Source organism: Arachis stenosperma, chromosome 7, assembly GCF_014773155.1.
Source record: "Arachis stenosperma cultivar V10309 chromosome 7, arast.V10309.gnm1.PFL2, whole genome shotgun sequence".
NCBI classification, from domain to species: domain Eukaryota; kingdom Viridiplantae; phylum Streptophyta; class Magnoliopsida; order Fabales; family Fabaceae; genus Arachis; species Arachis stenosperma.
In genome coordinates this window covers 21968057-21979314 of record NC_080383.1, presented here as the reverse complement: position 1 = coordinate 21979314, position 11258 = coordinate 21968057, and the positions used below count along the sequence as shown (strand labels likewise).

General features: G+C 29.5%; 1 protein-coding gene across 1 annotated transcript; it reads right to left on the bottom strand.

Annotated features, from left to right (window-relative positions):
* Positions 1-756: 756 nt before the first annotated feature.
* Positions 757-5272, bottom strand: LOC130941263 (trans-cinnamate 4-monooxygenase). The gene is made up of 5 exons (XM_057869697.1): positions 4869-5272; positions 4208-4647; positions 3141-3274; positions 1388-1775; positions 757-1288 (listed from the first exon to the last, which is right to left on the bottom strand). The coding sequence occupies exons 1-5, from the start codon at positions 5211-5213 to the stop codon at positions 1078-1080; spliced, it is 1518 nt and encodes a 505-aa protein (XP_057725680.1). The 5' UTR covers positions 5214-5272; the 3' UTR covers positions 757-1077.
* Positions 5273-11258: the final 5986 nt, after the last annotated feature.

Genomic DNA, 11258 nt, shown 5'->3' with positions numbered 1-11258 from the left:
TTGTGACACGTCTCTTGCATCGCGTGGTCGAAATCATGTGGTCCCAAGCCAAAGATGCGGTGTTCTCCTACGCCATTGTCAAACCCTTGGAAAATTTGGTGTTCATCAGTAGAATTAGGATCAATCTCATGACCGTCCTCATAAAGTGTCTCTTTATGTGGAGTGTTTGGATTAATGATTGATTGGATCTTATATTCAGCCATGGTAAAAAACAATTTTGAAATCCTATAGACGATGCCAAATGTTCGTACCTAAATCGAGTTACGTATTTATGAGAATTCGAGATTCTGATATCGATTGTTCACAAACCAGATCGGGAAGGCAACCTGCAGTGAAACTCCGAAGTTTAAGTTGAGTGCTTAGTAGATATAGCCTTACCTGCTTTGAAACCCGTTTTATATATTTCATAGGTATCCGTTGAACATTTATTGCTTCAAATTGACATTTATATTGTTTGTTTTTCGTTTTTCTTATTCGACGTTACTTACGTTATCCATATTTTTCGCATGATGTTAGTAACACCTGATTTGGGGCAGATGGATTTTCGTTGTCCGTAATTATTCAAAACACATATAATATTATATCAATAAAAATAATTATTTTTTTTTCATTGACTGCATTAGTAATTATCTAAAAGAATAGATGTAATTGAATAATTAAATAAATGTAATTGAATAACTCGATAAATATTTTACACTATCAATACATCCAAATTAAAAGTTAAACTTTAGAAATAAAGGGCAAAAAATTTGCATATGAAAATCAACATGACAATATTATGTAGAATTATCGAACCAAAGAATTTGCTAGTAAAACTCTGGAATTATTCCAAAATCATCTCAAACCCATTAATTCCAAGTTCAGAGATTTACAATGGGAACAAGCAGAGTTACTGCTAACCTACTCAGTTGCAGGCTAATGACATTTCAAGACACATGCCCATTTTTCAAGCAGTCTCTAAAACACTGATACAGTACAGACACAAAAGGGAATCAAGGAGGAAGAAGAGGGAAAAAATATATAATAAAGTTATATAACAAAGAAAGAGGATTGGTTCACTGATTCATGTGAGGCTTCTTAGAATGATCTTGGCTTTGCCACAATGGTGGAATGCTTGAGTATGTGCAAACTAAACTGTCCTCCTTTCTCAGTAGTGTCCAACTTGCTCTGCCCCGGCGGCGGCAAGAGCTCGAAGTTTTGGACCAAACGCCCCAAAGTGATTCCGAGAATTGGCAATGCAAGGATGATTCCAGGGCAGCTCCTTCTTCCAACACCAAAGGGAAGATACCTAAAGACATTGCCATGGGATTCTATTAATATATGCACCGTCAATGTAATAAAATTTTATACAGACAATCAATCATGTATTGTTATCAGTGACTTGTACCTGAAGTCATTGCCGTTGGCCTCAACATGCTTCTCCTCCTCAAGGAACCTCTCGGGCCTAAACTCCTCTGGGTTCTTCCAGTTGGCGGGGTTGTTTGCGAGCCACCATGCGTTGACCAAGATCTTGCTCTCTGCCGGGATGTCATAGCCACCGAGCTTGGCGTCGTGGAGGTTCATGTGTGGGACGAGGAGTGGGATCGCCATGCGGAGACGAAGAGTTTCCTTGATCACTGCTTGGAGGTAAGGAAGTTTTTGCAAATCTGGCTCTGTTACTTGGTGGCCTGGTCCAAGGACTGTGTCAATTTCATCCCTAACATTCTTCTGAATCTCTGGGTGGTTCACTAGCTCAGCAATTCCCCATTCAATCGACCATAAAGTTGTCTCAATTGCTGTTAACAAAACACGTTACATTAGAAAAAAAAAAATTCAACTATAGTATATACTTAAAAAATAGTATTTGAATTTATTTAATTTGTCAAGTGAAATTTATTTGACGCACAACTTATTGACTATTAGATGCGTTGGTGAAACCATTAGGTATGACATACAATTCATTAGTAATTAATTAACTTGAAGTGGGATAGTTAAGTAAAGGTATCTTTTGAACGGTAGGTTGATTTTCATGGATTCCAAAAACTCTACACTAATATGATATAATATGCTATAAGTATACTTAAATAGTTAAATATTAAATAAAATAAGAAGTTATATATATTTTATAGAATTTTTTAAAAAGATCTATTAAGATAATAAATCGTTTATTAAAATTGAAAGTAGGAAAACATTGGTTTCATTTCACTACTTTAGATGAATCTCAATCTACGACATCCTAGTTCACTCCACAATACTATGCTCTTCACCCTTCAAAATAAAATAAAATAAAATAAAATAAAAAATACTAACACCACCTTCTAGCCACCTACCCCTCAACTCAATCAGAAATATTTTATTGCTTACTTTTCTTATCTTGCATTATAATTAATCTAAACCAACTTGTACAACTTGGTGGTGGTAGGTCCGAGGCACCATTCAAATTTGGTTTATATGTCACCTACTCCCACATTAAGACAACCAAACTCTTTGGATTTGTGAAAACTTAACGTGGCTGAATCTTTTAAATTATGCAATAAGGTAACTGAATCAGTCCTCCTATCAATTTTTATATCCTTATGGCAATATAAATACGAGTAAATAAATTGCAAAATTACTGATCCACTAGCTCTAATAAAAGTCAAAACAGAGTGTATTATGTTTTGTAAAATAATATTGCAGAGTTGGTGGACCAATAATTTAAAAAGTCATAACTTATCAAAAGTTGTGAATGGAATGATAATGATGGAATCTTTTATTTTTTATTTATAAAGGTTTAGTTCATAGATATAAAAGCATGAGTTCTCAGACAACAAAATATAATTAACAGTTATGGCCAGGCATGAGTGCACCACACAGTTGAAGCATTCACCTACCCCGCTTTGTATTCAATGTTTTTTGTTTTAAAGTTTGTATAAGTAATTATGAATTCAACTATTGCATATATCTACGTGTTCCTTTTTCCTCCGTTGATAAAATGTGGCAATGGAAGAAGTAAACACATTATGAGTTTTGATAGTGACATAATTTAATAAAAATAACATCTTATCTCAGACTGCATTGAAAATATGGCATAAAAAAATCACGTCGTGAGAATTATTAGGAAGACAAAATTATAATTAATGATTAAAAAAATGAAGAAGAAGCATGTTATTAGGAGTTACCAGCAACATTAATGTTCTCGACAATGTAAAGGACGTTGTCTTCGTTGATTTCGCCCTTTTTCTGGGCATCCAAAATGTGGTCGATGGCGCATTTCAGTTCCCCGTTATCTGAACTCCTTGTGCTTCCAAGCTTCCTGTTTTCATACAAATTTAATTTAATTTAATTTAATTAAATAATTAACAACATATGACTTGCGTATAACAAATAACTTCTAACCAATTCCTACATTAATAATTAAATTACTTATAACTCACGGCTCTATGTATCTATGTTTTCTTTTTTCAATTGACAGTTTAGTCTACGCATACCGATAGTTACACTCTACTTTATGGAAAAAAATAATAAACATTTGTTTCTTTTATCTTTTATTTAAAAGCAATGCAAAAATTACATAACCTTGATTTGTTGAAATATAGTAATTAAAATCATTAAGACTCCTAGCCACTCTTGTTATAATAAACAAACTGCAAACGATACAAAATCCAAAACGACCAAACCAAAGTTGAATAACGGTAGAAAAGGAGTACAACACAAAAGCAAAAGAGCTTTTTCCCTTCGTCGTTCTAGGATCAATCTATCATGTCTTAATTGAAGAACTCACGTGAAAGTGTAAATAAAAGTCACAAAAGGCAAAATAGTAAAGTAGATTTCTGAGTTGTCCTATACTCCATTGTTGAGGTATCTATCTATCGGACCCCATATTTTTCAATATTGAATAAATGGTTTTGAGTATATGACATGGCACTTTTATACTTAGTTACTTACAAATAGTATGACGATCAAGATTAGATTGGTCAAAAAATGTACACTAGATCGCAGCTCAGCTACGCACTTTAACACCCTACCACAAATTAAGGTTATCTCAAGTTCAATCATTACCCTGCTACTATTGCGGTGGCTGACCAGTAAATTGCTACATATACAAATTTATATTTAAATATTCGATCTTTTATTTAAAGAAATGAATGAGTTAATTACTCAACCGATAAATTTGTTTCTAGAATTAATTTAAATTAACAGCAAAGGAAAATTAAATAAAAGAAGAGATGGAAATGAGAGCACTTACTTCCTCTCATCAACAAAGAAGTCTTTGAAGAGCTTCAACCTGGTTTCCTTAACCTCCTTGCAGATCTTCAAGTAACCTCTCAAGAAAGGCCTCAAGATAGGAATGAAATCACCATAGTTATACTCAAAGCTCTGAGCAAGCCTACTCCTCTCACCATTAAGTGCCTTAAGCTTCTGAAACAATGGATCCTCTTCATTCTCAAACCTCCTGTCAAACATTATCCTGTACATGTTGTTGTACATCATCAGCTGCAGCCTCCTCCTCAGCACTATCCCGGACGTCGCGGCTTCTGGATTCTTCTTAACATCCTCCACCACGCTCGCCGCCTCTGCTTCCCAACCGAGACGGTACTGCTGTACCACCTTGTTCGTGAAGAACGGCACCGTCATGATCCTCCTCATCTTCCTCCAATGCTCACCGTAAACGGTGAACACCATATCCTACCAATATATAAATATTTTTTTAGATAAAAAACATCAAACACTTTACCAGCACTTTTACTCTTCAATTCAATTTATTTAGTCTAACAATTTAATAATAAATTTTTAATTCACATTTTTAAACATTACTGACTAAAGTAAAAAACAATAATATACAAAAGATCCTATTTAAAATTAGCCATTTATATAAATAAAGTATTTATTGATTGGAATTTAATTACCTGGCCCTTTCCAGTGAAGATGTCGAAGACGACGTTACGGGTGCGGGAACCGAATTCGACGCCCTGAGTGTGGAGAACCTCCTTGGCGAGATCAGGGGAAGAAACAACGACAAGGTTGCGCTGCCCCATGCGGAGGAGGAAGATGTCGCCGAATTTCTTGGCGAGATCGGTGAGGTTGCGGTGGTTGAGGTCATCGCCGACCTGGAGCCAGTTACCGAAGATGGGAACAGGAAAGGGTCCCGGCGGAAGCTTGAATTTGCGGCCGCGGAGGGTGGAGATAACGACGGCAAGAATTGTAGCTACGAATAGACCGACCAGAGTCTTCTCCAGGAGGAGGAGATCCATGGTTATGGAATTTGGAAATGGTGTGTTTGGCGGTTATTATTTGGTAATGGAGAAATGTTTGTGTGGGTTTAGGGGGTTATATAGGAGAGTGTTAGTGAAATAGTTGGAGAGTTAAGGTTGGGGTTAGGTGGAGCTTGTGGTTATCGCCATCTATTCAATATGTTGTGGAGACAGACTACTTCTCAATTTTGTCTCCTAATAAATATAAACAATTTTATGTATACATAAAAAAATATATAAAAAGAAAAAAATTGATTAAACTTTTAAAAATAATTTATTTGTCTAATATTTTTAGAAGAAATATATAAAATGATTAATTTAATATCTAATTATTAAATGAATATTAAGTGAATAACATTTTTTAATATTTACCTTATACTTAAATTAATTAATACGTTTGACTCCTAACATTTTTCATCAATTATTCCTCTATTAGAAAAAACTATTGAATAATTTTATAATTTTTTTAATAGCAAATCATGTATCTTCGGAAATTTTTTTATTAAAACAAGTTTTGTACGGATGGAGTGTGACGTTTGCAAAGATTATTAAGTACGATTTTGCAATAAATTATCTCTCCTGTACCCAATCATAATCGCCTGATAAAATAATAGATGAATAAAGATTAAGAAAAAATAATGATTAATTATTAAAATAAGTTAGTTTTTAAAATTTTTCATGTTTACATAATATATATGTATTAAAGATTCAATTTTTTATATTATTTTTCTGTGATAAAAAAGTTTTATACAAATATTAAATTATAAATTAGCAAATCACTAAATATATAAATCAGATTTAATTATTATATACAACTTAGTACATTCAAAATTAAACTAATACATTAATAACTTAATCTTTTAATACTTTAATAAAAAAAGAAAATTTATATTTTGAATATTAACAAAAAAAAATAATAAAATATCATGACTCGTCATTCTAATTATTTTTTTAATTTTTAAATAAAAAAGTTTTAAATTCTCATCTGTTAATATTTTATAAAATAATATATATTTAAATTTTTATTTATTTAAATATTAAAAAATGAATTAAAACTCGTGATCATTACTCATTTAACAAATATTTTTGTTCAAATTGCTGGAATAGGAACGTTTTATATTTGTGAGCATTAGTAAATAGTAATTGAGTTAGGAGGGGAAGCATGTGTCTATGTGATGTCATAAGATGATGGAAAAGTGTAGACGGTGTTCGGTGTTCGGTGTAAGATGAGTCTGACTTTGTTGTTTGTGTTAGGAATTGAAAAGAAGACAGAGTCACGGAGAGCGCAACCCATCGTGTGCTTTATTTTGGTTGTGGTGGTAGGTGAGCACTCAGATGAAGGGGTTGGTGGGATGTGCGAAACTTTTGAACGTACCATAAGAAAATGATTTTAATGTTTTTCTTATATCACTAAATTAAAGGACAAATTGTTATACTTTTTTTTTCTATATTTGTAGATATACATACAGTTATTTATCTTTTATCATTAAAAAAATAAGATACATAAATTCACATAAATCTCTATGTTTCTGTCTCAATAAAAAGATTTATTTATCTGATTTTTTTCAACTACTAGAAACATATAAAAATTAAGGTGAAAATTCAGGTGAAGTCGACTTCATGTGAAGTTGATATCTTAGAGCCGTTAAATGAAAATTTAGTCAAATCAGTCAAATCATATAACGACTTTCAGGTATCAATTTCACGTGAAGTCGACTGCACCTGAGTTTCTACCAAAAATTAATATTAAGAATCTATTTGTTTTGAGTGTAATTTTAATACACTGATAACGCAAAACATTTTATCCAATAGTCTAATCACATAAGTTTTTTAATGACTTTTTTATATAGTTAATATAAAATAATTATTTTAACTAATATAATATTATATAATTAGATGTATTTATATTGATGGTGTCAAAATTAATTTTTTTTATTTTTTATTATTAAAAACATAATGTGCATATCAGCACATACTGGGTTAGGGTTTAAAAAGTGCCACTAGAATATATGATAATGTTATTTATATATAGTCAAAATTTTGGGGTAAAAATCAATAAATCTATTAAAAGCTTTTTTAATAATCTTTTTATAGTAATTACCTTAACTTGTTAGCAAAATTCGAAAAGTATTAAACTTTCGTGTAAGGTCATACTTATATACAGAGATTTTAAGTCTTTATTATAATATTTTTCACCTATCTATTGCTTTTAAGTTTTGACCAAAAATAAAAATGAAATAAATGCACTTTTTTAATTTGACTTCTTAAGTCTTAACTAGCAGTATTGTTTGACGTACCTTAATTAGAACTTAGGAAATATGTGAGTGATAGGCTTGGGTGAAAGGTTCAAATTTTGTGGATGGTTTGTTGCGTCCCACGGCTTATACTGAATAATGAGATACCTGTAAGCCTCAAGCCTGTTACCATTATGTGACCTCCCTCCTCCACAGCTGTTAGGTAAATTCCTCCCCTTCACTTTTCTTTTTTTTTCAAATTTTAAGAATATGTTTCCACCAGGTCCCACCCTAATTAGCCATCCACTCTAGATTTAGGGTTTTGTTTTCCCTATAATTTTTGTTTACATTATTTTTAATTTTTTTCTTTAGATTTAATTTTGATAGATGATTTAAATTGAGTAACATTGAGCTATTGACAGGAATTTAAAATTTTTTAAGGTATTTTAGTTTATGCTTTTTGTTTTTATATTTTCTTATTATTTATTTATAGGATTTAATTAACATGTGTTCTAAGAGCACATGATAAATTTATTATTAGCAAAAATTTTAAATATTTTTATTTAATAAATATAAAATAAATATATTAAAAACAAATTATTTATTGGGTTTAAGCTTTTTTTGGGCCAGACGCGTATTAAATTTTAAGTATTAGATCTAGGGCAGAACAAGTATCATTAAGATAATAGGCAGTAATAGTTAAATAGAACTTCAAATTAAAATTGTTTATCACAAGTTGGGACCAGGTTGACATGATTGATATTGGTTGAAGATTTCAAAATAAAATCTTAATGTCAACTAATAATAAAGAAAGAAAGTGATAATTTATACTACGAAATTGCTTACTATAATAACAAAAATATTTGTACGATAATAGAAAATTAATCTAAAAAGCTTAAGTTATTTTATTTTGTATTATTTAATTATTGTTTATCTTATTTTATATTTTTTATTTATTGATAGAATAATTGAGTAATTTATATGTAATACGTATATAATTATGGATATTTTATACATAAAATTATAAATATTAAATTAAATAAAATAGTTTAGATTATTATTTCTCTTACACAATTGTTATAAAGTAATTTGGATTGGTCTAATATTTATAGACTATTAATTTAATTAAGTAAGTGTTAAAAATTTAATTTTTTTTTTGTACATACAAAAATTTATTAGTTAGGAAAAGTTTAAGGGGCCAGCAGTTTTATTGAATTTTGGCCAGCATGTAACCAGCAGAGGAAGGTGAGCCATTTGATGAAATCTCACACCAATCTCACACCATCAAATCATCATTGATGGCTAGTTGATGGCTAACAATCACAAAAATTGCTGGCCCCCTAGCATTGCTCTATTAGTTAATTAAAAAATTTTAAATTGAATATTAATCCGCGACAGATATGGTGGGAAAAAGTCAAGCGGCCTATAACTTGGCCTGTGTTTAGGCTAGCCTGGCATAAAATAGATATAGATTCAAACTCTTGTAAAAATTTTAATATGTTAATAGCTCAGGCCTAGTTCATTAATTAATTTTATTGGCCTGTCTAAACTTGTTAAAACATAATTAAATATATAAATATTTTTTTATTATCTACAAAATTATAAGATATTTTAAATTTATTATATTTTATTATAAATACTTTTGTATATTTTAAATATTTTAAAAGTTTAAAAATTCTTATAAATATTAAATATGACATATTATATATAAATTTTTTTAATAAAAAATATTTTTTAAAATAATATTTTTATTTTTATAAAAAAAATTATCAGACCTTTTAACAAATTTTAGACCAAGCCAAGATGAATAACATGTCAGAATAAATAACAAGTCAGAATTAATAGTCTTTTATCTATCGAATTAAGAGACATGGTAAAAAAAACCAAAAAATATATATAACTAATTAACTACTATAATAATTATCTAAATATAACTATTTACTCGGCTGTTTCTACTGATTGTTTGACATGGATTTAAAACATCAAAATCTAAATTTATATTTAAATTTATGAGATAAGTCATAACTGTTTCATGAGTATTTATTAAAAACTTATAATAAAAATAATTGTTGAACCATGCATTTTCATAATTTTCAGTAAAAATATTATTCTATAAATTTTGTTACTTAATGTCTAGAATAATTTAATAAAAAAATGTTGCTAAAAAATGTCCTTAACAAAACGTCTTATTAAATCATCTAAAGGATTTAAATATCATAATATAGTTGACTAGCTAGTTCTGCTTACCTTGATTTATCAATTTTTCAATCATGTGACGAAATTCATGTTATTAAATATTAGTACATCATTGAGTATATTATATATGACAGCAAGGTGAAGAGAATATGAATGGTGAAAAAGATATGCAAGATGCAAAGATAGATGTTGTCTTCTGACTTCTAAGCAAGCAAGAAGATCCATAAAAGAAGAGTCAAGCTAAGGAGGTTAGGAATTACTTTTGTACTCTAGCTGCCAAGTATGATGAGTTCACAGCAAAATGAGGAAGATCAAAAGAAGATTGACAGTGATGAATAAATAAAATGTGGGACGCTGTCTGGCCAAGCTTGCAAAAAAAGAACATTTTTTGGGGACAAATATTTAGAGTAATAGGATAATAAGATTTTTGAAAAATTTTGTACTGAGTTTATAATTTTTAAAAAGAAACGAAATATTGCGTTCTTTTTTTTTTTTTTTTTTGAAGATTTTATGATTGAAAAGTAATAAAATAAGTTTCTAACGATGGATATGTATATTTATTTTTTTCATGTGTTTCATCCGGATGTAGGTTAAAAAATTTTACTCAGTTCAGAATACGTTATTTCAAGTACGTTGGCATTTTTGCGTTTTTTTCTTTCTAAAATATGAAAATCATTTAAGCAAACATGGGATTTGTAAATATATATATATTTTTTAATTCAGAATTCATTAAATAGGTGGGTCCGTTTGAAATTTTTCGTTTTGTAAAAAAAAAAAATCGGAGTTCTTTATTTTGATGTGATATTTTTTTAAAATTTTTTAATTTTATAAAAATAAAAATCAGAGTGACCCATATCAATATTATGCATTTTTTAATTTTATAAAAAATAAATCAAATGGTCAAATTTAAACAAACCCAAAAAATGAAACACGATACGATAAAAGACATGCGTGGATATTAATTTTAATTTTTTGTTAAATAGAAAGACATTACATATATATAAAATATAAAGTATTTTTAAAAAAATTGTGATAATTTTTTTATATTAAAATACAACCTAATAACTTAAATATTTGTAATGTTTTTTAATTGTGTAAAATATTTAAAATAATTTCGTTTCAACAAATAATAATATATGTTACTTCAAAAGCCATTTTAAAAATATATGTTAAGAATAAGTTTGGATACATCGATACCCAATAGTATTTAGATGTATTCCACTATTTTGGAGAAGTATTTTTTAACTTTTAAGAAAAAAGACAAATAAGTCTCTGACCTTTTAAGTTTTTGATAAATACATCTCTGACAAAATTTAAATACAAAAAGATTCCTAACTTTCACAAACAGAGGACAATTTCGTCCTACCATCTACTTGTCTCTTACAAATCAAACAGAACTAGCTGACCTGGTTGTAACGTTGTCCAGGTATCCATTACGGTGCCATGCTAAAAGGAGGCTAAAGTTTTCAAGGCAAAAAATCCCTGGTGACAACAATCATTGTCGTTTCGAAGATTGAAAATTTTTTAGATTCATTAGTGAAATTGTTTGAGGGTTTAGGATATCTTGGCTACAAAGCAATATATTGAAAATTTCATCCCTCCAAACCCTGAGCCT

What these genes read in the sequence shown, in the direction of transcription:
- LOC130941263 (XM_057869697.1), bottom strand. Translation starts at nt 5,213, where the DNA reads ATGGATCTCCTCCTCCTGGAGAAGACTCTGGTCGGTCTATTCGTAGCT. An exon ending in CGAGAACATTAATGTTGCTG is followed by an intron (nt 1,776 to 3,140) that starts GTAACTCCTAAT and finishes TTTTGTTAACAG; the next exon opens with CAATTGAGACAACTTTATGG. An exon ending in GCCAACGGCAATGACTTCAG is followed by an intron (nt 1,289 to 1,387) that starts GTACAAGTCACT and finishes CAATGTCTTTAG; the next exon opens with GTATCTTCCCTTTGGTGTTG.